Source organism: Pezoporus wallicus, unplaced genomic scaffold (genome assembly GCF_028554395.1).
Source record: "Pezoporus wallicus isolate ANWC-B61680 ecotype Strahan unplaced genomic scaffold, APGP_CSIRO_Pwel_v1 contig_787, whole genome shotgun sequence".
NCBI lineage: Eukaryota > Metazoa > Chordata > Aves > Psittaciformes > Psittacidae > Pezoporus > Pezoporus wallicus.
The window spans coordinates 35,122-60,968 of NW_026641881.1; the positions used below are offsets into that span (position 1 = coordinate 35,122).

General features: G+C 39.2%; 1 protein-coding gene across 2 annotated transcripts in view; it reads left to right on the forward strand.

Moving 5' to 3' along the window:
• KPNA3 (karyopherin subunit alpha 3) overlaps positions 1-18,278 on the forward strand; it is a 53,393-nt gene extending 35,115 nt beyond the window's left edge. The window contains exons 7-17 of one of the 2 annotated variants that reach the window (XM_057425658.1): positions 996-1,081; positions 3,926-4,012; positions 4,398-4,567; positions 5,660-5,704; positions 8,280-8,411; positions 9,697-9,825; positions 11,480-11,584; positions 11,720-11,791; positions 11,890-12,052; positions 12,949-13,043; positions 15,553-18,278. In XM_057425658.1, coding sequence (XP_057281641.1) covers positions 996-1,081; positions 3,926-4,012; positions 4,398-4,567; positions 5,660-5,704; positions 8,280-8,411; positions 9,697-9,825; positions 11,480-11,584; positions 11,720-11,791; positions 11,890-12,052; positions 12,949-13,043; positions 15,553-15,651 — 1,183 coding nt within the window. In that variant the 3' untranslated portion in view covers positions 15,652-18,278. The remainder of the gene's footprint in view (positions 1-995; positions 1,082-3,925; positions 4,013-4,397; positions 4,568-5,659; positions 5,705-8,279; positions 8,412-9,696; positions 9,826-11,479; positions 11,585-11,719; positions 11,792-11,889; positions 12,053-12,948; positions 13,044-15,552) is intronic. The other variant, XM_057425660.1, reaches the window with a different exon arrangement.
• Positions 18,279-25,847: the final 7,569 nt, after the last annotated feature.

A 25,847-nucleotide genomic window follows, 5' to 3' on the forward strand; every position in this document is an offset into this window, starting at 1 on the left:
ATTTCAATGTGTTTGATCCTAGAATGTAAAGGTTTATAGATAGCTGCTGACTGGTACTATGTTTTTACACATTGTATTTACACATCTTGGGCCCTCCTATCAAATTCTTTCCCAATCCCATCCCTAATAAAACCTTAAAATACACAGAAAAAACTAAAAGGAAGCAGGTGCTATGACACTATATAAAACATAATTGATAAGAGACCCAGGAAAGCATGGAAATGAAAAAGTCATCAACCAGTAAATATTCTCTGCTCCTCCCAAAGCCACTTTACTGTTATGTTAACCACCGTAAGTTGTAAATTCTTTTATAGCTTCTAGAACCCTGAACCATTAACATTTGCTTGAACAACAGTTTTCATGCAAACTGTTTTACTAAACTGCTGTTTGCGTAAACAACAGCTAATGGACGTCTTAGAAGAGATGTTCCCCCAGCTTTCATAATACTAGCAACTAATTTTATCTGCATTTAATAAGTCAGTTCTAATACAGGTATGATGCTGTCATTTGATACTGATACTAGATCTTTCCCCTGTCTGTGATGGAGCAGGAAAATGTCTTTATCCCAGTATACCAGCTTACACTTGATCTGGGTTGTAATGTTAGAAGGGCCAAGTTTTTATTAGTTGTGGTCAGGCATGGTTAATGTATTGAGAACTAATGGCAGCAAGGCAGTTGCACTTCACTAAATATGAATGTTGTTTGGATCAGTTGGATGTGAAGAGCTCTGTTACCCAATAGAGAGGCATAAATAAATTTTATGATGAGGGGTGCTAAAAACCTTTCATACAGGAGATAATTGGTTGGCTTTTTATTCTTACAGCTTTTTCCCTGCAATATCCAGGTTTAGATTTTTCTTTAACTTTTAGCCCAGTGGCACTGCTTAACTGTAGAGTGTCTGTCTCAGAGTGGATACAGCTAGTAATCTGAAATGAACCATGAAATAATTTGCAGATCGTGTTTCAATTTATTACTATAAAATTGTTTCATTACAGTCCTTCATTACAATTTGAAGCTGCATGGGCATTGACTAACATAGCATCAGGCACTTCTGCGCAGACTCAAGCTGTTGTACAGTCTAGTAAGTATTACAGTTTGTTTTGAGGGGTGGTGGATGTTGTGGAGAAAAGGGGGAATGGGATAGTTGGATAACAAATGCCATTTGTTAATCATTAAAATAATAAATGCATGTCTGTCCTCTTTCTCAAAAAATTTCTGCATTTGCTTTTAAAGATTAATCTGTTTGTCACTTACAGTTAATAGTAAGGGTCCCAGACCTCATTTTCCAATAAAGAAAATAGAGAATGACAGGTTATATTGTATTATGACAAAAAACGACAGTCCTTTCTAATTCTTGTGTTGATTTCTGAAATCGTGTACCGTTAAATCCCCTATGGGATTATGCTGCAAAGTAATGCTTTCTACCTCAAAGATATATTCGTAAACCTTAATGAAGATGTTAAACACGTATCGTTATGTAAGATTATGTAAGTTAAAATTTCCATCCTGTGCTTGACCATATGATTAGTATCTCTTGTACACACTGAGTTTGTTGCGCTGTCTTTGTTTCTTGTTTAACCAGCCAGTGAGACTTCCATTATGAAAAGAGATAAGAAAGAAATTCTGAAGTTAATGAAAGATAAATTACTCAGATTAATTTTTCAGGATTATGTATGTAGCTTTTATGTATCAGCATCCTAATCTTAAAACAGTCACCTATATGCTAAATACAACGTTTTGTCATTAAACAGTGACACAATAGATAAGCAAATATATTAATTGTCTTGGCTCATTAATATTTGGTGGTTTTATATAGGAAAATGGTGACTTGATTATTGTACTTTTTTTTAGGTATATGAACTTGTGTTTCAAATCAAAATGCTGTTTTCTATATTTTAATTGCTAATATCTCACTAATTTTAAGATTCTGTATAGTTAAGCTATTGGAGCAATAAGAATGCTTATCAAAATGCACTTTGGTTAAAATCCAAAGCCTTTAAAAAAAAATAACATCTAAAATTTATTTTAAAAAGTCCTGATGTGATTTGCGCACCTGGTTTTAGATTGCTTTTCTGGCATCTAAATGTCTTTGAAAATCTAATCCCAAATTTTTTCATCCTTCCCTACCTGTTCATTGTTTCCTTCCAATGTTATTATATTTAAATGAATGAATCTAATGAAAAGGCTGTTTAGAGGCTTAGCTTTGCAGAAAAAAATCTAGAAAAAATAGTAAAAACTCAAATTAGAATGAAAAAGAGCATTGCTGTCACCTGAACAATTGCTTAAAGTTCAGGCTGAGACAGCTCTCTCCCAAATTCTGTTTAGCTAGTGCTTGAAAATAAGAAAATGGATAAAATGACTTTAAAGAAGCAAAAAGTATTTTGCCAGCTTTACTTCTGAAGAGAAAATGGAAGAAGTTTAGTCTAAAAGTTGCTGCTTTGGCTAGGAGATTACTAAGGGAAACAGCCTTTCCAGCTGCCATTAGGTAAGGGATGGATTGATGAAACAAAGCAATAGACCCTTGCAGCTATAGAAGAGGCTAGTGCAGCCTAAATACAAAAGAAGGTGCCCTCGTGCAATCAAGAGGGACAGATGGCAGTTGGAAGGCCCAGCAAAAGAAAAATACTGTGTACACAGAATAGATCTCATCAGAAGACAGTTTGGAGCAGAAGTAATTAATTTTAAGAGAGCAGTAGATCAGATAACCTGCAGCTCCTGCTTTCTCAGACTGCCCTCCTGCCTGAGTGCTGATATGAAATAATTTCATTCCTGCTTTTGAAAGCATACCAGGTTTGCAATCTAATAAAAGCTACATACTTGACCCTCTTCTCTGAAATATGTTGAATGCACATATGACTGAAGTATAATCTTGATAATCACTAAAAAAGAAGCTGGAATATTCCACTTGAGCTAATGGAAGCAGGATGATTGTTGAAAGAACAGAGAGTGTTCTTGAGCAACAGTGTGCTGCTGTCCCTCCTAACTTGTCAGTTACAGGCAATAGCTGAATTACTTATCTAGGCTAAGGGAGGAATTTCAGGTTACCTTTATTCATTACTCTGTTTTTCAGGAAAATACATGAGGAGTTTTTGGCTTATTTTCACTTACATTTCCAACAGGATATTGATTCACAGTTGCTCACAAATTGTGTTACAGTTTCTTAAAACTTGTGAAGCTCTTCGTACAAGAAGAACTTATTTCCATTCAGTAGTATATAAATTGATCTGTTTACTTCACTCAGAAAGACTATAGGACAAGTATGATCATAAATAAAGTTTAAAAATTGCTGCAAGAATGGGTGTCTTGCAAGCAGTATGGCTTGTTTGAAGGGAAGTAGTCAATGGGAATAGTAGCGGGATGGTTTCTTAGCTCTATTAAATGTATTTAATTTAGCAGAGGCTGATATTTAAAATCAGTAACACTTCCTTAATCTGGTATGTTGCCTGCATTATATAAGAGCAAATTAAAACTTGTCTTAGGACTGGCAGATGGATGTAAATCTTCACTGCATATGGAAACTAACTATAGCCACCTCCTGGGAGGAAGCTATTTTCTAAAAGTCAAGCACATTTGCACAAGCAGGCCTGTCATTCTTTTACGTATGTATTGTGATATCAGGTTAACTAGGAAATCTGAATTACCAGGACATGAAACCTATCACCTACATCCCTGAGGCTCTTGCCTATCACTGAGAAATATGTGAAAATCTTTAAATGTGGAGAGCATTGTTTAATAGTGGCTTGTTCTCAAGTCTTTTTTTCCCTCTCTATAGATCTGATAGAAATGTTTAACTGAGGTTTTGTATGCTCTTCATAATAGAAACATGTATAAAGCATGGTAAGGAAAGTGGTTTTTGTTAATCAGTGAAAGTATTGCGCATATACCATGTTGCAGTAAAAACAAATCCAATCTTTGCATTCTGCAGACGCAGTACCCCTCTTCTTGAGACTACTTCATTCACCACACCAGAATGTTTGCGAGCAAGCTGTCTGGGCTCTTGGAAATATTATAGGTAACTTTTGTCATTATAGTGATTTGAATTCAGGGAGCGTTTCTTTTCATAATTTGACTTTTGAACATGGGCATTATCATATGAGACTATGTTTCCTCTAAATTCTGTGGCTTAATATAATCTTTCATGTGGCGAGAATTACTCATGTACATGTATTTTTCTAAAGAATATCACTTGCTACACAAATATTAACAGAATAAAGTTTATATCTTGTAAAATATACATACGTATCTATACCTATGTATATGTAATTGAACATGACCTTTTAGTAGTAGACGACTGGTGAGGAAACATAGAATTTCAGTATCCCAACATGTCATTGCATACATTTCAAGATTTTCCATTTTTAATGTAATTTATTTTACAACAATTTTCATTTCTGTAGGTGATGGTCCTCAGTGTAGAGATTATGTCATATCACTGGGAGTTGTCAAACCTCTTCTGTCCTTCATCAATCCCTCCATTCCCATCACCTTCCTTCGGAACGTCACATGGGTCATTGTAAATCTCTGCAGAAATAAGGACCCCCCACCGCCTATGGAGACAGTTCAGGAGGTAAAGAATTATGGGACAGATAATTTTTTATACTCTGGACTAGAGGCAAATGTTTTACATTGTCATACTGTAAATTTATGCATGTTTTTTTCAAGTGTTTTGTGCCATTTACCAATTGTTAAAGGAAGTAATCTGACCAATTTAATGCTTTTTACTAAGGCTGTAACAAAGGTATTTGTAACATCTGAAACAGTAAGACTAAAGACTGATAAGCCATATATTAAAATGGACACAACAAAAAAATTAACACACTAGAAAGCGTGTTACTCAGCATTTCATGTTTTTATCATAAAAAGGCTACATGTGATTCTGTTCATAGAAATATTCTTACTGAAAATAAATTAGTGAATGTAGTGTACAGTTTGTGTTTTGACTAGCTGTGAACGTGCAGCCAGTGTCAAGTCCCCAGTTGAGAAGAGAAGCATCTGAAAGTTCTTTTAAACTGGTGAACAGAGCAAATGCAGTGTTTATAGAGCAGACACAGCTAGTAAAGTGATGCTATTCGACTAGAACTAGAGTTGTAATGTACATGAAGTTCTTCTTTTTCAGATAAATTCCAATGTGTAGGTACAGTTCATGAAGCCATGTGAACTATACTATTGTTAGCAACTAAAATTCAATGAATTTTTAGAAATTAAGCAGGGAAACTTTTACAAGTTTCACCAAATAGAAACCCCTGTTCTAAGCAGTCTTACCATGTCTCAGTTTTATGTTTTCTCCAAACATGAATACAAAAATAAAATTTTACTTTAGTCCAAGAGGGTCTTATTTATTGATATAAGGGTAATGATTTTCATTATATTCTATGGTAACAAAGCTTTTAAAATAGCAGGGGATGTCTTATCTCTATTCTTTGTTTCTTTTCCCTCTGTGTCTATGAAATACAATACTGTATTGTATTTTTACAAATTTTAAGTATTATATATATGTATATTTTTATACATACTTTGAGGAAATGAAATGACCTGCTGAAAGTTTGTGAATGCAGTATGGTAATGCAGTCTCAAGCTAAGCTTTGTGACTGCAGTACTCGCATGTATGATTGTACAGCCAGTTTTATTCTACTATAATGACTGATGAACTTCTTTTCAGATTTTGCCAGCATTGTGTGTTCTCATTTACCATACAGATATAAATGTAAGTAATTTTCAAAGTTTTAGCTATCTAGATTCTTCATTTCTCTAGAGAGAGAATTCTGCAAGATTGCGTTTAAGTGGCAAACTTGGGTTTTTGTGTTAATGTATAATTAAGTAGTAAATGCACAATTTAATATGAAGAATAATATAATTGTAGTCATTCAGAGCATGAAAAGGAAAATGCAAATATAATTTCTGAAACATCTTTTCTAAAAGTGTTTTTTTTTATCCTTTACACTAGCAACTACATTTTAAGAGCCCCTGTTTTGTGGAATTGAGCACAAAAAATTTAAAGTGCCAGCTTTACCATCAGCTTCACTTCAGTTCTGACCCATTTTATAATTTTACGTAGACAGTATGTAATGCATGTGTAGAAAAGAATATATATTATTCCATTTAACAGTCCAATCAAACATTGTGATCATACAGATAAATCTGACTTTTGTAACCTGTTGGGTGCCTGACTTTGCAACCTGTTTGGCTAAGGAAATCGCATAGGAAAATATACTTCAATAAACAGCAATAAACTGTTGGTTTTGGCACCTTTGACAACTTTTCAGGGTTTTAATACTAAACCTTCACTACTTCCTACATTTCTGATCCATGAGTTTACATACATTTTCTGAGTAAAGTCCTAGAGGGGTGGACTTACCTCCGAAAGTCTTATATTGGGAGTTCAGGAGCAAAGATCTGTGTAAATAAGGGATACTGAGCTGCTCTTCTCGTCATCCTCCTCCTGTCAGGACTTTGTAATGTCTTTGACTCTTGCTCCTGATAATGATCCTTCAACTTAGAGAAGCAGGATTGAATCCTTGTGGCAGGTCTGGGGATAAAGCATAAGATTGGTGGAAAGGTCTTTCGTTACTTCCATGCTGTGGTAGTGGTGTTTCTGCTGCTCTTTTAATGCTGAAGTGGGCTTGGCTCCACAAAATATTTGCAAACAGTTTAATCTGGAATTTTGCCAGGGTTTTCCCAGTGTAATGCGAGTGGGAGATAGCAAATGGTGACTTTCCAATTCATAATTTGGACAAACTTGAATGGAAATTCATAGCAAAACCAAACATACATCTAACCTATATGCTTTTTTTCCCGGCCAAATTTGAAAGCTTTTGCAAGCAATGATTGTATGAGAACTTTTTGAAGTAGATAAGAGACCATGTGATGCCAGGTTTTGACTAATCTCAATTAGGGTGCCCATCTTTCTGATCCTGAGAGTCAGGTGCTAGTTTGGAGGTACCAGTCTGGTCCCAGCCTCTCTGTACTGGAGCAGCAAACCTATCTTTGGAGATGAGTCAGTGATGCAGGTAGGTCAGCCAACAGTCCTGTGAGTGCTTCTTGCGGCTGCTGCTCTTGTCACCAGCAGGGCTGTGGGGCAGCAAATTGGTGAGGCACCATCTCTCACTGCTTCTGCTGTGATACTGGCTCCACTGCAGCACATTCTGCTGTTCCTGTGGCATTAGCAGGTGAGGGCAGCAGCAGGCTGTGTTAAGAAAGCATTAGGTCTGTACAGTCTGGTCCAATGAGCTGGGTGGAAGCAGCCTGTGGGTCAGGACTTGAAAGTCCTTCCTGCATTTCAGCACTATGGTATTTAGCTGTCTTAATAGCTGGGAATTTTAAATGGGTGTCTTGTTTTAAAAGTAGAGTAGATCTAGGTACCTCAACAGGTGATGTCCTCAGTGGGGTTCAGATTTCTCTTCCTGCAGTTCCTAACATCATCTCTAAGTGATTTGATATCTCTCTTTCTGCTGGCTTTGTTTCTGCATCTGAGACTACCTTTCAGTTACTGCACCTTTTGTACCTTTCTTCTTTTTGAGGGCTCTCAAATCATCCTTATCAAGCCATCAGTGACTTAGTCTTTTTTTTTTTTTTTTATATACCAAGATTGCCCTGCATGATAGTCATTTCTCTGTGGGTTTTTGCTTTGCTTGAACAGTTGTCACCTTACAGTAGCTGCTAGTCTTTTAGCTGAGATAAGAGCTCTTTTCCTTTGCTGTGGATTTTAATGTTAGTACGAAGGCAGGAAAAGGCATGCATCCAGAACAGTTTGCAGTTTCCCTGCAGAGCTGCACTATGGATCAGAAATACTAACGTGTAGATAGATGGATTAAGGACTAAGAGTATTTAGGTATTCTGTAATCAAAAGCACACAGTAACAAATTATAGTAATGCTAAGAGGCTGGGTTAGTATTTTCTTCAGAAAGTTACTAGCATGACTGCTTACCTGAGCTGGCTGTCTATCTTTGGAATGCAAATCAAGCCCAACAGTTTACCTTTGTGAGATGATGTATGCTGTCACTTTATGCACCAAAATGTGGTACTGAATTAAAAAAAATTGGGAGGACATATATAAATTATGGAACAAATGGCCCCTGTTTTCATAATGGTACATAATCTAACATTTTACAAGTTAGGTCTCATCGTAATCATGTTTGAGGTTTTGCTGTAAATAAATTGCATGCTCTTCCCCCTCCCCCCCCCCCCCCCCCCATGTAGAATGTTTGTCACTGAATTAAGCCTTCATTATGTGGATTTTACTGTTCAATGTGTAAACAAACCATGGTCTTTCCAATCTGTAGATTCTTGTGGACACTGTTTGGGCTTTGTCCTACTTAACAGATGGTGGAAATGAACAGATACAAATGGTGATTGATTCAGGAGTTGTACCTTTTCTAGTTCCTCTTCTGAGTCATCAGGAGGTTAAAGTTCAAGTAAGTCTGGTTCAGTTGCTATTCAGTAGTCTTCTGTAAGGTATTTTCTAAGAAAGCGTGCCTTAAAGTATCTGTTAGTGAAGTACTGAGATGAACATTTATAGCTATATCTGTTACAGGTAAAACTGAACAAAAAGAGTTACCTACACTAGGGAAAAAACATTATTAAAATGAAAGACAACTTGAGCAAAACAGTTCTAATATAGTGAGTATTTTAATAACATAGTCTCATTTTAGTGAAGTGACAAGTTAAACATTAACTTGCAGTGTGTGACTATCAAGGGTGCCTTGCTTTTTTAGTCCTGAGATATTTAGCAACAACAGATTTTGCATTTTCCAGAATTAAGTCACATGTGCTCTTTTCTGTTGCTGCACACATGGTTGTGCATACTCTTGTCTGAAGAGCTCATAGAAATCAGTATTTTGGGACCTGTGGAATGTTGGCAGGTGCTGAGTCCTTTTAGTAAGGTAAATTTCTAATTAGCTGTAAAAGGTAGCTTAACTGAGCTCATTTGATTGATTTCAAAGACAAAGGGAAACAAAAAATGTGTGCTTGCTTTTTATAAATGAACAGTTGCAATTGGGGGGGGGTATGTATCTGTGCATTTGTCACATTTGTTTAGTTTGCACTCTGGATGAGACTTAGCTGTCTTGAAATATGTCAGACCAGAGTTCACTCAATGAAAAGGAGTCTCTCCACTATTCTGTCACGTGTAAAGCATTTCCCTGGCAGTGTTCAAGGCAAGGTTGGACAGAGCTTTGGGCAGCGTGACCTAGTGTGAGGTGTTGGAACTAGGTGATCTTAAGGTCCTTTCCAACCCTAACTGTTCTGTGATTCTATATACAGTCCATTTCTGAAAGACAGCTGAGAGTCAATAAGAAGAAAAGTAGTTGTGGGGTTTTTCATTTGTAGTGGAGAGCTGAGTGGAGAAGTAAGCAACCTTAGCAGACATAGTCAAAGCATAGAAGCAGTTCATGTAATTGTAAATCAGATCAAATACATGATGAATTAACTTTCCTAATGGTTTAATATCCTTTTAATTTATAATGTTTACACTTGTTGAGTTGAGCTGCAGTGCATCTATTCAGTAAAGTGCTATACTGTGTACTTCTGTTTTGATGAAACAGTACTCATTTTGGGGATGTAGCTCAGAGGACGAAGTGCTAAATTGTATCTTGCAAAGTGTTTTTATAGAGACGTCTTCAAATGATCTTTGTTTTGGCATAAGTTAACAGCAATGTCTTTAACATGCAATTTTTTTTCCTTCCCACTTTGGATATTCAGACAGCAGCACTGAGAGCAGTAGGCAACATAGTAACTGGTACTGATGAACAGACACAAGTTGTTCTCAATTGTGATGTTTTGTCTTATTTCCCAAATCTCCTGACGCATCCAAAAGAGAAGATAAACAAGGTATGATTTGTTTCTTCCTACCTTGATCTTTCTGTTTAAGAAATAAAACTGTAGAATTACAGAAGGATTTCTTACAGCTGTTATTTCCAGCAGTGAACTATTTTGTGTAAAGGCACAGCCTTTGAGCCAGGTGCTTCATTAGGACTAAAGCCAAACAGCCATAGTGAGCATCCATGCATTAGTGTTGATGCCTAATGCTTTCTGAGAGGACTGATGTTTTTTTGCTTTGAAGTGTGATACTTTTTTTGTATTATAGTTGCATCATAGTTTTTCATAACTAAATGTGTTACTTTTGGTTGAATCCAGTTTAATAAGACCGATCCAGGTTTTCCACTACCATTTCATAGTGGAGTTTGTTCTCTTGTCCATGTTCACATTCAAGGAAGTAGGGTGTGCTTTTCTGAAGCTCTCCCTGCATTTCCTTTCCTTCCTTTTGGCGGAGGTAACTTCACTGCTGTGCAGGGACTGGATGGAATAGGGGGAATTTGAGGAAAGAAAATGATGAGTGCCCTCTTTTCCAGAGCTGTAGTTTGTGTTACTTGCATTTGTTTATTTTTCATTGTGCCATCTTCCACTGCACAGATGGGGCTGGCTGAGGAGGAGGCTGGTTTTGTTTAGCTCATGTTGATTCCTCCGCTTAGGGTACCATTGAGGGTAAATCTGTTTGTAAGGAATTCGTTTCTTCAGGCCCTGTCAAGTGTCAGGAGACCTAAAGAATTTATCTTTGAAAGTTCAAACTGCTGTGATTTGTTTCTGCCTGCCCTTGTAGCTCTCACAAAAGAAGGATGAAGAACTCTTTTGAGTGCCAAAGAATTACTTTTGTATAAGGGGAGTCTAGAAATTTTAAGTTTGTTGTGAGGTGCAAATACAAATAAAAGCAGGATGCACATCCCTAAAAATTGGAACCCATTATGTTTTTTTCATAATTGGCTATTTGCCATGTCTGGTTGTTTTTTATTTAAGATTGGAGCCTTTTTAAGATGTTCTGGATTGTTTTGACAGGTATCCCCCTTTGTAGCCAGGAGTTTGGAGCTGCTGTTAGATAGATACTAGCATTATTGATGAACCACCTGAAGGAGATAACTGCTGGGTGAAGTCTCAGGACTGAGCGTCCTCTCTGATACTTGAATGAGCTTTGTGAGCTCCCCTTTGTGTTTCAGGAAGAAAATGGTAGTTGGATTTGGTGGTCTTTGTATCAGCACAGAAAGTTACTACTGAGCTGTTACTACTGACCTTTTTATGTGAGGTTTTACCAGTTTTCCTGCTTCCTTTGCAAAACTGACCGAAAGTTTAAAACATGGCTGTGACTCCAGCAGTGCAAAGTGGATGTAAGGCTGAAGTCAGTATTGCTTTTGATGTATGAAGGCACTCCTTGTAAGTAATAATCTGGCCCCATAAATTAATCATGTCTATTTTAGATTAATCCTCTGCATGTTTGGTTTTCACAGTGCAATAAAAGTTTGTGTGCTAGAAATGCTATTTGAGGAGGAAACCTGTAGGTTCAGTTCAGTGATTGGTCATGGTATGGTTTTAGGTTTTAAGGTTGTTTTGTATAGTTTGGTTGGGTTTGGGCTTTTTGGTATGTTGTTTTTTTTTTTTTAATCTGTTGACTAGTTTCTAAAAGTGTTTTGTTTTTTGTTTTGCCCAATTGTAGGAAGCAGTTTGGTTCCTTTCCAATATCACAGCAGGAAACCAGCAACAAGTTCAGGCTGTAATAGATGCTGGGCTAATCCCTATGATCATACACCAGCTGGCTAAGGTCAGTCAAACTATCAGCTATGCAAGTTGTCATCCTCTTTTTATAAATCTGACACGAGGAGTCTGTGGTTTTTAATAATAAACTTGACAGATGTTTCCATGCTGATTTTAATGAGCTATTAATTTTATTTTTCAGGGGGACTTTGGAACACAAAAGGAGGCTGCTTGGGCAATTAGCAATTTGACAATAAGTGGGAGAAAAGATCAGGTATGTGTAGTAGGATTCCGAATTGTCACTAAAACATTGCACATGCAGCCATTTGTAAGAAACACAATGTTGAAAGTACTTTTTTGTTTATTATTTAGGTTGAATACCTTGTACAGCAAAATGTAATCCCACCATTCTGCAATCTACTCTCAGTAAAGGATTCTCAAGTGGTACAGGTGGTGCTGGATGGTCTGAAAAACATCCTGATAATGGCTGGTGATGAGGCCAGCACAATAGCTGAAATTATAGAAGAGTGTGGAGGTTAGTACTTATTAGGCTTTCAAAAAATTTAATTTGGTGGATGTTATTCTGTCTTCCCTTTGCTGCTGGTCACGTTTACTGCAGCATTTTTTTACCATGGCTATTTGAACAAGTAAGTGAGGCTGGTTTGGTTTAGAGACGATCATGTTGGAAGAATTGTTGAAGGAGCTTTCTGTAGCTTGAGTATTCTTTAGGTTTAAATGAGAATTGTACTTCTTTTAATTTGATTATTGCGTATACTTTTGTCCTGTGGTAAAACACAATTCTCTCTCTAGTTCACTGCCTTGGAAGCTGTTGTTAGGATCATTTTATTACAAACCAAATCAGGATGAGGAGTCATCTAGATACTGCAATCCAGGTTTTAGCACATGATAATTAATGTATTACAGTAAGATAACAGTAAAGGGATATTGAAGAACTTTCTGCACTGGAAGTTTTTCCCTTGTATTGTTCCATATCCTGTTTGAGAATGGGACTAGTGTTTTAATTTGCTCTTAGTTTGGGGTTTTGTTACCTTGCTGCTTTAAACTCTTATGCAACACACAAAAGTAGCCATTTTCTTTTGATGGTATACAGAAAGCACAATGACTGAAACAAAAGCTATGTAGTATGCATGAGTCTTAAATACGGAGAGTTTTACCTGACAAGAGAGAAGATTCCATTATCCCTTCTTCATAAAATGGGATATTCCATGGTATACAAAAGTTCCCAAACTACTTCTCTTTTCTCTTAAGAGGTAAAGATAGCTACTTTGTAGATAGTATTTGCAAACTGACCTACATATTTTCTAGTATGTTTCAGTAGTAATGTTTTATTATTTTTCTTATTTTTTTTCAAAGTAGTCAGTAACTCCAGTTTAAACTTATAAAACTCTTTTCCATTTTCTTTTTATTCAGGGTTAGAGAAAATCGAAGCCTTGCAACAGCATGAGAATGAAGACATTTATAAACTAGCATTTGAAATCATAGATCAGTATTTCTCTGGTGATGATGTAAGTATGCTAAAGACTGACGAGTTTATGCGCTGTGCTGTTAGCTTAGTAAGTACATTGTCATTGTTCCTCAGTTCCGATTGCTGTGAACATAGGGAACGTCTGGGAAGTCAGTTTTCCTGCTCCTTTTTCAGTACAGCTTCCCTTAATTGCAAGTCTTTGAAGTTTCTCGATACCAAGAATTTTCTTTAACAACATCAAGATGACTGCTCTGGTTTTGCCTAATAAATCGATTGACACTGTCCTAATTTTGTCACACTGACATATAAATTTACATGTAATTTCTTGAGATTAGAATCTAAACAGTTCTTTGGCTCTCTTTTTTACTTTCTCATACATCAGTCTGGAGGGAGGGGCAGATCCTCAGTTTCAGGTAGATTAGTGTATTTCATGTCTGTAATTGTTCAGTCTGGTTTCTGCATTGAAAAGAGTCATCAAAACTGTTAACAAAACTGTTAACACTTTCTGCAACTGATTGATCTAGACCATCTGATATTTTGTTGCACCCTGGTTAGGTATTTTGAGGCTTTGGGTTCTAGCTCTCTCTGCCACTGGCTGTCTGTGAGTGCCTCAGAAGCATTTCAACAAGCAATTTGAAGACAGATAATAATTATAAAGGCCTTCCAGGGTGTCTGTTGTTCTGCAGCCTAGCAGAGCTATGCCTTCAGTTCCTCTTAAATTGAACTCTCCAGATACCAGCTCTAACTTTAGGACTTGTTAATTTTCAATTCTTGGGCCCACCATGGGATTGCAAAGTTAGTCACCAGAAGCTGAGATATGCGAAAAGCTCCCTATGCTTGTAATGATTCTGTGAGCAGTGTCTAATAGTCTCCAGAATAACTCCAAGACTTCTGTAGCTAAAACCAAAGAGTCTAGTGGGGAGGGTCAAAAAATATCTCTTTTAAACACTAAAGGGAGTTAGTGCTCCCTTTTGTGCATTTCCTTCTTACTTAAATGCAATTTAGTTTGTGCTTGATCTGCTGAATTTAGCTCCTTTACTCAGGAGCAGGACTTTACTTCAGATTATTGCTTATACTTCTACCGTGTTGGCTTTTAAAACTTAAAATGGTAGAAATTCCATGACTGGAAGATAGGAGTTCAAACATAAAACCAGACAAATTTTCAGGTGGTAATTACAAGTAGGAAAATAACCCATCTCATTTGAGGATTAGTGAAAAGACAAGGGAAAAAAAAAAGAAAATCCAAATTGGTGGTAAGAGCCTGGTTATGTTATCCTGCTTGACAGTGTCAAGATTGACTGCCCATGAGAATTCCTGCCTTCTGTCACTTCGGGATCTTCTGTATTCTCATGAGATTTTGCTGGCTACTCGATATCCCTTCACTTTTAATCTCATCTGCTCCTTTGCTGAGCCCTGTAAAGTGCACAGCTTCTTAAAGGACCAGCAATAATGGCTTCCTGACTTCAGTTTATTGTGTTAAAGGCCTGTGAATTTAGGTTATTTTGTAGTACTCCTGCAGAAGGCAGAAGTGCTGGTTTATCAACTGGCAAACATTTTGCAAAGCATTCTGAAACCAGATTTGATCTTCCTTTGGGCATGACATGCCCCACCCTTGCTCATGCAGATTGTTGCTGTCACCAAAGGCCTTAATTTCACTCTCCAATTTAGGTATTGTCTCCCAAAATAAAGAGAAACAAAGATTTTAGATGAGTCGTTTCTGACTCTGGACTGCTACAAGGTCAGATCTCAGAAAGTGTGGCCCCCCCCACAAAAAGGCTCTTAACCTTCTTCAGAATGATACACAAGTGGTTCCTGCAGCCTGGTTTGTAGAGGTGGCATGTTTGGAGGGTAGATGCAGCTGGTGATTGGAGGAGGATGGGTAGCGTTTTAAGTCCTGCATATTGATAATACTGATCATGTTATTTGCTGTTCTAGAGGTGGTAAATACCTGCATTCTAACAGCTCTGAGGAAGTTGGGTGAAGTTGGATACTGATGCCTTTCATTCTGTATGCATAGAGTAATGATGTACTTTTGGATTCTAAAAAAATCAGATTGGCTATATAAAACTTCTCTGAAATGTGTAAGAATCCATCAGATTCTTACAGGAGATACTGAGTACTCTTTTAAGCTTTATGCAAGTATTTCTGTCAGGTGCTGATAGAGATTATCTTCATGTTGAAAAAAAAATAACGGGAGAAGGTACAAAACCGATTTTGGAATTCACAACCAGTGATCAGCCAACTCCAGAAGTACTAAAAATTGGCATTGAAAATTGACTCTCACAGCTAAAATAGTAACTGTTTTGACCAAGCAGCAACCTAGTCTCTAACCATTACAATTTTTTGTTTCCCTAATAATATTAGAACAGATTTGATGTGTTGTTCTTTTTCAACATACCTGAGAAATGGGATTTGAAAAACTGATCTAATTTTATTGCAATAATATTAAAAAAAGAAAAAAAAAGTTTGGCATTTGTGAATCTCTTCTACACGTACTGAACTGTGCAGGGAATTGGCCTCTCATGTGTTTTTGTTGTTGTATTTTATAGATCGACGAAGATCCGAGTCTCATTCCTGAAGCCACTCAAGGAGGTACTTACAACTTTGACCCAACAGCCAACCTTCAAACAAAAGAATTTAATTTTTAAGTCGAAAAAAGTGCAGCTTCTCTGTCCCACACCAGAATGAAGCACCACCAGATGGCTACCAAGTGAAGAAACAAAAGGCTCCAAGACACACATGCCTCTTCGTTTTGATGCTTCTAAAGCAAGCCATGTATCGGTCACTTTGCAGTTGCCAAACATCACTATCACGTGGACTGTAAATGCATATGCATGATCTCTTAAACTGTTCCAGAATTCTTTTTAACAGTCCCAACCACCTTTTTTTGCCTTTCTCCTGGTGCCACATGCTGAAAACCGCAATCTGCAGTTTTGTTAAGAATATTCCATAGTGGTGGCACATTGGCTTTCCACGGAAAAGTAGCTTCTTTGGAAAACGGTGCGCTGTGGATCAAGACACTTTGGTATGATGCATACATTTTGGAAGACTTTACAGGGGCCCAGTTTCTCTGAGCCTCCATCATTGTCCTCCACAAACATATTTTCATATACTTTATGTGGAAGAATAGATTCAAAAATGCAAGCCAAATGAATTTCATTGGTGAAACTGAAATAAAAGTAACTTAAACAAAAACAAACACTTGGCAATTGATTAAACACTTAAGTTTAAAACAAAAAAACTACTTCAGCTATCAGTAATTGATGTGTGTTCATTAACTGCCTCAGAAACCAGGGTTGGAGAATGAACTGTAGATTTGGACTGGTAAAGCTTTTGCCATTATACCTAATTTTTGAGAACAGCGAGCCCTATTTGACCACTCACTTCAGCCTGTGTGTTCCTGCTGTTTTGAAGTAATCAAATGCTGTGCATGGTATTTTACCTGAGTTACAACCTGTTATGGACTTGAACTTCTGTTTAAGCTGAAAGCAAGAGTCCCAGACTGTAGAAAAAGAAAAAAATACTGTCCAAAAATGTATTAGTTAAAAAGAATCTTGCTTTCAACTTTCAGTAGTCAGTATATTTTGTTTTAAATTGATAATTGGATATGGTTGATTTTTATTGGGTTTAAACTGTGGAGCTTTCATGTTTACTGTAATTTAGTCTTAAACTATTTTTTACTTAGTAATCAGTGCTTATGATGATGTGGTTGGCAACAAACCAGCAACTACTTAGAAGCGTCATAAAAGCTTCATTCTTGGAGTATTGGAAGAGTAATTCAGAAGTTAGTCTCAAATCTTATTCACATGATTAGAAAAAGATACAAACTGGTTGACGTGTGAGGCTGTATGGAAGCTGCCGCTATTCAGCATCAACCTGATGTGCAGCGCACATTAAATAACTTTACATAAGGTATGTAAGGTCATTGCTTTTGGAAAATTGTCTGACCCAGTCATTTTCAAAGGGATTTTGGTATTGCTGGGGTGAAGATTGATAACTTTGAAATTCTGTAAGCTGTCACACAAACTGGTTTTGTTGCTGTTGTTTACTGGGTGTAATTTCCCAATGCATTGATGTGAAGGGATAGAAAAATCTAAACTAATTTAGTTATTGGATGTGGGTTGTATTTACTGTGATGAAGATAAGGACAGATGCCATCAGAGCTTTGTGGATCAGCTGTTTTTCCACTGATGAACAACGCATAGCAGGTGTGCATTCATTAAATATATATCTGCCAAGGTGGAGCCACTTTAAAGAGTGAGTTGTCTTGTATCTCAACTGGATACAAGCGTATGTTTAAACTGCAAGATTTTTACTTGCTAGATAATCTGTTTTAATATAGTGGTTTGGCCTCTGATTATTTATAGGTTTTATAAATTTTAGAATCAATTTCTCTTTAAGGTGGCTCAGATTTTTCAACTCTTGTGCACATAAAATTGAGTTGAAGTTCATTGTGCCTTTTTTCTTTTCCCAAAAGTTGAGTTGAAGCTTCATATGGTAACTGCATCCTATTCACACACTATAGTCTAAAAATCTTGAAACTGTGTGGTGTTCGCTAAAAAACTAAACAATAAAAAGTCAAAGTTAGGTAAGGTCACAAAGTTTTTGTGAAATTAGAGTTCCAGCAGTTGTTAACATGAACAAATATTTCCCCCCTTCTAATTCAATTTAGTCTCCCTGTATGCCATATAGACTGACGGATACCCTGTTCCGCCTGCACTAGCTTATTATCCTGGAGATGACATACAAATTGATACTGAAACAACAGTTTTCCACTACTGTGAAGATTTGATCCTTTTCTTGCACTCAATGCATTACATTAAAAGTGAACATCAGAGAACTGGGTAAGGCAGGACAAAGCATTTGCTCAGTTCTTTCTGTTGTGACCTTATCAGCTTTTGATTGGGATTGCACCATTTCATAGTTAATAAAGGAAACAAAGTATATTGCTGCACTTTTACGTTTTCAGAACAGTGTTTAAAATTGCATTGTTTTTATTATTTTTTTAAACTATCAGTTAAAATAGACTAAAACGTTCTTTCAAAGAGGCATCTAAATGTGTTCCTAATTTTGTATATGGGCTTAGGTTTTGTAACCAATAAAAAGCTGCTATCAAATACTATAAAAAATTCAAGAACTTATTTTGAAGATTCTGAAACTGCGTAGTCTTCACAGATTGACTTAGGAGTTTTTGTCTTTGACTAGATATTAGTTAGCAGAACTCCGCATCAAAGTTTGAAGTATGTTATACAAGAATGAATAAAGTACACTAATGTAGTCATCTCTGAAACTTTGGATACTGTTCCAGTATGGAGTTTCATACTTTTTAAGGAGACGTTTCCCAATCACATATACAAGGCTGTGGTAAGTGGGCTGCAGCTGATTCGTGTAACTATTAAATAGCAACTTCACTTTAAAGCTTTCACAGTCCTTTTCTACCTCCAGAAATGTCCTTTCCAGGCTCCCAGTGCTGATTCAACACTGATTTTAAGCTCAGGATGGTGTACAAGCAAGCCCAACTCCTGCTCAGCGTGCATTGGGAGGTGTGCATCAAGAACAGCCTTAGGCAGGAGACTGGTCTTCCATGGTACTCCATAGCTGGAAGGGATGGACAACATCCCTCACCTCAGGCATGAGTGACCCCATAAAGGGGGATGCTCAGAGACAGATCAGAGGTTTCAGCCTTGCACTGTCCAGCAGCCCCCTAATTAGTACTGCTTTAATTATATGAGAGCTGCACTGGAAGAAAACCTCTTGAACTGCTTGAAGGTGGGTGCCTGTGATTCTGCAGCTATGGCTTTGCCATCCTTGCTGTGTGTCAGTCGTGTGAATCACCCTCTCTCCATGGGTACGTTGATGGTGGAGATGAGCTTCCAGGGCTGTATTTAAATCTTTGCAAATGGTCTTCCAGGGGTGTATAAAGGATAAAGATTTCAGAAGAACCCAACTCCCATTTCCAAAAGCAGTTCAATCTCTTCCATTTTCCATCAGCTTTCAGCTGACAAAATGAATGGTCATGGTTTTTGGCAACCTGTTAATCATCCAGTTAATCCACCTAGATGGCTTGACAGGCACTACCTTGGAATAAAGAATTTTAAGAGACATCTCATGTCCACTGATAGGCGTATTGTTTAAAAACCTTTAAAATTATCAGTGGACTGAATGATAGTTCAGGCCCATTTTGTCACTCTAATCTGAACCATTACTCCCTCTAGATTCTGAGGGTGTTTCAAACCAGTTATTTCTACCAAAGCAGCCTAGTTGCCTTGTGTTCAAACGTCTACTTTACGGTGTAAAAAGTACTCCCTTTTGTGTCATAATTATGCTTCAAGCATATATAGGACAACAAATTATGCCAAGCTGTTAGAAAGCACTTTTCATGATGAAAAGGAAAAAGAATAGAAAACTCTGGGCTCCAGCAGGCAAAGCCTTGGGAGATTTTGCTGCAGGGATTTGTGACGATTGCCACCATCAACTCGACAGCAGCATGGGTAGGGTTGAGCTGGGACTGCCTGAGCTGCCCAGGTCTGCTTTGGGTGGTGCGTTAGTTCAGACTGCTCAGGAAAACTACCTCGTGTTAAGATGTGGGTTACAAACTAGAGCAGCTTTGCACTGCCCTGATTGTGCTTTGTGCTGCAGAAGCAGTAATGGGCAGATAATGATCCATGCTGCTGGCCTCGACCCAGAGGTGTCCAGCTGTTGTTGCAGCACCAGCAGCTTCCTTTTTTAACGCATTCATGATACAGCTTGCTTGAGCAGCATCAATTTTATAAAGGAGCATAGGAGTTACTTTTCTCAGTTTTTAAAATACGTGTTGGGGACATTACAGCCTTGTGTATTACACCTAAAAATACTAACCCCATGATTCTTATGTTTTAAAATGAAGGCTAAAGTCTTCACGGCTCTCTGCCTTCACCTGCAGCAGTAAAATAGGGTCAATGTCACTATGCAAGCTCAGGAGAAACGGCAAGATTCATGGAGGATTAAGACACCCTGTAGGAAGGCTCTACCCTGGACACAGCAAGGAAGCTGCAGGAGGAGGAGGTTAGCCTTCAGTCTGCTCTATGTGCATTAATCAGGGCTAAGGATGCATGAAGATGCAGAGGATGAATTAGCTGTCCTCTTTGCTAGATGGAGTCCTGAGGAAAACTGATGTTGGGTTTTTGTAATGTGCAGAAATGGAGCATGAGGAGCTCATGCCTGCATCTTGGTTATTTGCAAGGTGATCACCTGCAGTGGGTTTTTTTTTTCCCTTTTGGTGTTTTTTTTTAACCCTACCTCATGAAGATACATGATCCCTCACACAGATTCTGTACAGGAAAAGGGAGGGTGAAATTGAAATATTTGCCAGTGGCTTCAGCAAGTTCAGTTCTAGGTTTGTGCAGGGAAATACTTACGGAAGCTGGTACCTCTTGCCCTAGGATTAGGGTTAAATAATATACTGCCTACATTGAAACTAAGAGATAAAGTCCTTCTGTTCTCCTTGCCATGGTGACCTTAGGTTACAAGGGAAGGACTGCAGTGAGGTCAGGCCCCATTCCTGTAATTGTGAGAGTATTTGACATTAGCTCTCTGGGAATGGTTTGCATGGTCTCAGGCTTTGTCACTGTAAGCCCAGCAGCACGCAGGAAATATGTGGATGAAATGTGGGCAGGAGTTGTCTTTGGACTTGTCAAATTCTCATGTTTAAATAAAATATATACAAAATTCCCAAAAAGCGTGTAGTTTCATCAAGAAAGGTTTTTGCATCCCTCAATCTCTGTCATGTTCCACACCTCTGAGCCGTTGCCTTTACTGCTTTAGAATAAATATTCAAAAATAAGAGGTTAGAAACCTATCTTTTTTCTGCATGTTTGGAAGCAAACAAAAATGGTTTCAACTGCTGCTAAAACACAAGCTGATGCCTGCGTCTCACATGGAATAATTTCTGTCCAAAGAGCTCGTTTGTGAACACTTACAAGAAGCTGGATGTGCAGACATGGTTGGACACGTAGCAATAACACTCACTTCCAGCTCTGTAATCTCAGCGTTTCAGGGCTCTGTGCTGAAATGTTTAACCCTTTGCTGAGAAAAGGACACAGTCCAAGGGGAGTATGTAGTGAGGTGGCATCTTGCTTCTGCAGCAGGGGCATGTTCCTGGCCACCCTGTAGATCAAACTGCTGGGGTTTTAAACCTGACCTCCCTGTCAGCAGCACAGAGCCAAGTGTCTGCACTGAGCTCTGCATGGCTATTGCTATCCAGGGAGGTGGCTTAGGGGAGCTCAGTCAGAGATCTGTGCTTGAAATACTAAAAACTGATGGAAAGGGGGGAAATCACTGCTTGTAATAGTCACTGTTTTTTCTGTATTTGGTATTTTAGTTAACATCTGAGCTCTTAGGAGTTTTCCTGACTGAAGCAGTTGCATATTTATAAATATATATATATTTATCCTATATGTATTTCTGTATATTTGTAGATCTCTTGTAAGCCTCCTGTAGATATTGGAAGATTGTCACAAGAAGAGGCTCTGGGGAGACCTTAGAACAGTCATCCAATACCTGAAGGAAGCCTACTAAAAAAGCTGTAGAGGGACAAGGGCATGTAGTAACAGGACAAAGAGTATTGGCTTTAGACTGAAACAGGGTAGATTTAGGTTAGATATTGAGAAAAAATTCTTCACTGTGAGGGTGTGGCGGCACTGGCACAGGTTGCCGAGAGAAGCTGTGGCTGCCTCATCCTTGGCAGCGTTCAAGGCCAGGTTGGACGGGGCTTTAAGCAACCTGGTCTAGTGGAAGGTGAACCTCCAGACCTGACCGGCATATTCTCCTCTGCCTGCACCCCTGCCTGCCTTTCTATAGTTGGACCAGAAGCATAAATCTCTGCTCCAACCCAGTCTGACACTTGTCACCTCCAAAGCTCTAATGCTTTAAATCAGTCTGGTAGCATCAATGTCCTGTCTACTTGTTGCCGTGAGGAACAATCGCTCCCAGAGTGGATGAAGTGTTCTTACATTTCCCCTTAGGCCTTGGATTTTCATTACTTATTTTTTTTGCCTGTGCTGGCTAACCACATTTGGATGTGGCAATATAGCTGTTTTCAATAGGCCACAACCACTTACACAGACAAAAACCGCTTGGCAGTTGGCGCCTCTGCAGTAATGCTCCACTTCTTTGCCTTGGAAGTAGGAGCAATGTGTGCTGCTTAACCAAACCACTGGGTTCTGCAGTGAGCGGACAAGCTCATACAGACCCATGTGAGGTTTGAAAATGGAGGGAAAAGACTTGGAAAGAACAAACTGGAGGTTTCCTCATTAACAAAAATACCAGCTGAGAGCAGAGCTGGGGCCCTCATTTTCCAGGGACATAGGATCAGGAGAGGGTCTATTCTCCTTGTAAGGACACGCACTTTACACCTCATTATTTTCTGGCTTTTGACAGTACTTAACAGTAGTCATTTTCTTTGGTAACAGTGTAAATGAAGACCAATGCTAAAAGTCCATCCCCCAACACAGGCAGTAGTTCCAGAGGTTTGGGTTAGTACAGGGATGGAGCAGGAGTCCAGCACTGCACCAGCTGTAAGGTACCTGCATGGCACACCTCAGGGTGGAGCTTTCACAAGGATGCAAAAGTAGCTTCCCCCTCTCCCTGGGGGAAGGTCAATACCAAGGCAAAATATGACAGAGCATTCTCAAGGATGCTGCATTATTTTTGCAAGATAGCATGGACCTGTCACTGGCAAAGCAAGGGAAGCTCAGCAGAGAAGAGCAGGAAAGTGGTCCTGAGCCTCCAGAGCTGCCCAAGGAGGGATGGGAACAATATCCACTCTGCCCCTGAGGAAAAATCTCTTCAAAGACTGCGCATGGGAATGACTGGGAGGGTTGGGGACATGAACTGGTGGAGATGGCTGCATGCAACACTAGGGCTTTGGGCAATACAGGCACCACAGCCTGGCAGGAGGGTGCTGTTTCAGTCCTTTGTTTTCTTCTGAGCTTTCCCCCTTAGAGAGACCTTTATTCTCCTGAATCTTCACCCTGGATGAAGCACTTGTGACTCCCTTCTATCAGATGCTGCTCTGTCTTCAATATAGAAAACAGCCTCAATGTTTTTGTTGCTCTTTTCTGTGCTCTACCTTCATCCCACAGTAAAAAAAAAATGCCTCGCATTGCTATTTATCCCCCCAGCACCATCAGCAGAAGTAACAAATGACCTTGCTGTTCCCTCCCCTTGCAGAGCTTAAGATCCCATTAGGCACCTCTACCACTGCATGGCAGCTCATGTGCTGCTGCTGACAAGAAAATACTAATGCAGGAAAATTGTTGAGGAACAGGACCTTAGAGTCTTAACTCTTTGGGAAAGATCAGGGCCTTGGCCAGAGGGACAAGCCAAAAATGCCACAGATTGGCTTATGGCAGGCTACACCCTATGTGTCCTCAGGGCTGCTCTGGCTTGCCTTGCTTCTGCCTGTCACTTTGATCTCATCACCAGCGAGCAGCAGTCTGTGAGATTGGGTCCTCCTGCCACCCAGTTCATGGCCACCAGTGTTCCACACAGCCCCTGTCGTCTTCCTCATGGGAGGTTCATTTTGGTGCTGGAACGTAATGGAGCTTCTTGCCATTTTCTTGAAGGTGACGTCCCCCAGGAAAGAAAACAGGCACAAGGAAGGAGCTTTTGAGAACATAACTTACTGTGAATTTCACATCAGCACGTTGTACCCATGCTGCTGGTACAAGCCCTGCACTGAAAGTCATGTCAACCTTTTAAAAAGGGGGAAAAAAGTAAAGAGCAATGCAAATAACACACCTGTAAAAAAAAAAAAAAAAAAAGCCCAGCCAAGCAACCCCTCCAGACCACATAAACCAAGGGCAGTGCAGGAAGTTTCAGCTTAAAATTAAAGCTAGACCCAAATCAGGCTTCCTCATTCAAGTCATCAACTACTGACTCAAGAAAAAGAGGAAGTTGGTGTCAGACTGTTTGGTTTCATCATGTCCTGCCTGGATTTAGGTTTATTTATACTTAGTATAACTAGCATTATGCATTCCCAGCACTGCACATCTCTGTATTCAGCAACTGAACCCAGCACATACAGTGCTTGGAAATAAGCTGCAGCCAATATAGCAGTACATGTTCCACGCTGTAGCTTCAGGACAAAGATTTTCCCAGTAATGGAAACGATCAGTGCTCCATGCAGCCACCCACTTCACAACCCCGAGCAACCACACTCTGAGTAAGTCAGGAGGAAGTTACGCACACACTAAGTTTCTCGGGTGTAACAGAGGTGAATAGCCTGACCTGGGATGTCAGCCCAATGCAGCTGGCAGTGAAACCTGCCCAGCGAGGAACTTTTGCCTCTCTGCAGCCATGCTTAGCTCTCACACAAACTTAGCTTGGAAGGACCACTGACATTGATGCAGTACAGCAACCGGTTCTTCTGATGGTTTCTGAGAGGGGAGAATAAAAGAGCCCCCAAGTCCTCAGTGTTAACACTTCGATGCTTACAGCGTTTCTCCTTGTTTAGGTGATTGGGGTTGAGGTTAAGAGCCAAAAACTGATAGGCTCAAGGGCTCTGAGGAACACCTGTAACATGAGAAGCAGTCCCCAGGTTCCATCAAGAAGAATCATAGAGTTTAACAAACTTCCATTTCTAAACCTGTAGGATTCACATTTTCAAATTTCTCTCCTATCTTTAAGGCAAATCTTTCTTCTGTTAAATTTAGGCTGATATCATAGAACCACAGAATGGTTTGGGTTAGCTGGGACCTTAGAGATGGTTCCAACGAACCATCAGGCTGGCGTCACCTTTCACAGCAGTTGGCTGATTTAGCTTTCTTCTTCCCTTTTGTGTGAAGTACGAGGTGTGGGGATGACATGCTCCCAGCCACACACACATCGCTGAGGTCCTCGCCCAGACATCAGCCTTCACCTGGTGTTTTTAACAATACTTCCGGGGCGTAAGTCAAGCAAGTGCACCATGAGAAAATCAAGTGTTGGAAAGTTTAGATGAAGGCCGGTTAATTGACCTTTGGAAGGGTGCAGTGTCTCAAACAGTTCATCATTTGTCATAGTCATAATCACATGACTGGTTTTTAATACCATTTGACAACACTAATAATGTTATTTAAGATGTGGTGTCACATGTGGCTTTGCTCCTTGTTTTTTCTTAGTGAGTTACATGTTATAGGTGGTATTTCAGGGTTTCTCTAAGAGGAGGAAATTAATTTACAGCTGTTAGGTGCACTAAAGCGATAATTAAGACATTCCACTGCATTGTACAGCCTGACCCCTAACTAAAGGTTTGTATTTTCAATCTTTTTCATGTTGTGTTTGAAAAGAGAGCACTTCTTAGGGTTTTTCTTTAAGTTCTTATTGCCCTTTCTTCCACAGCTGTTTCCCAGGTCTCTGTCTGCTGCCCTAGCACTCTTTTCCCAGCATTACAGCAGGTCACAGCTCACTCTCACTGCCTGTTCCCTCTTTAAAGAGCTCACTGTCACCCATTTGTGCCTTCGCCCTGCAGCCCTGGCATCAAGTGGCTCCCCTCTGATCTCAGACCCCTCTGCAAGACCACGGTGAAACCCATCAGAGAAGCTCCATCAGTAAGTGAAGGTCAGGTGGCAGGTAGGTCCATCCACGAACAAAGAAATGGTGCCAAGAGCAGAAATCAGCTAATGTGCAAAAAGAAACCGCTTCGTGTCATAGAATAGCTAAAACACGGAAGTTGTGAAGAGGGGAAAGGTGAATCATCCTTCCTGTACTGGTGAAGGGAAGGGGAAGAGGTGAATTGTCCTTCCTGTGCTGGTTTTAACACTGGTTGTTGTTTTGTTGGGTTTTTTTCCAGCTTGCTGTCTCCTTCTCTCTGGGAGCAAATGGA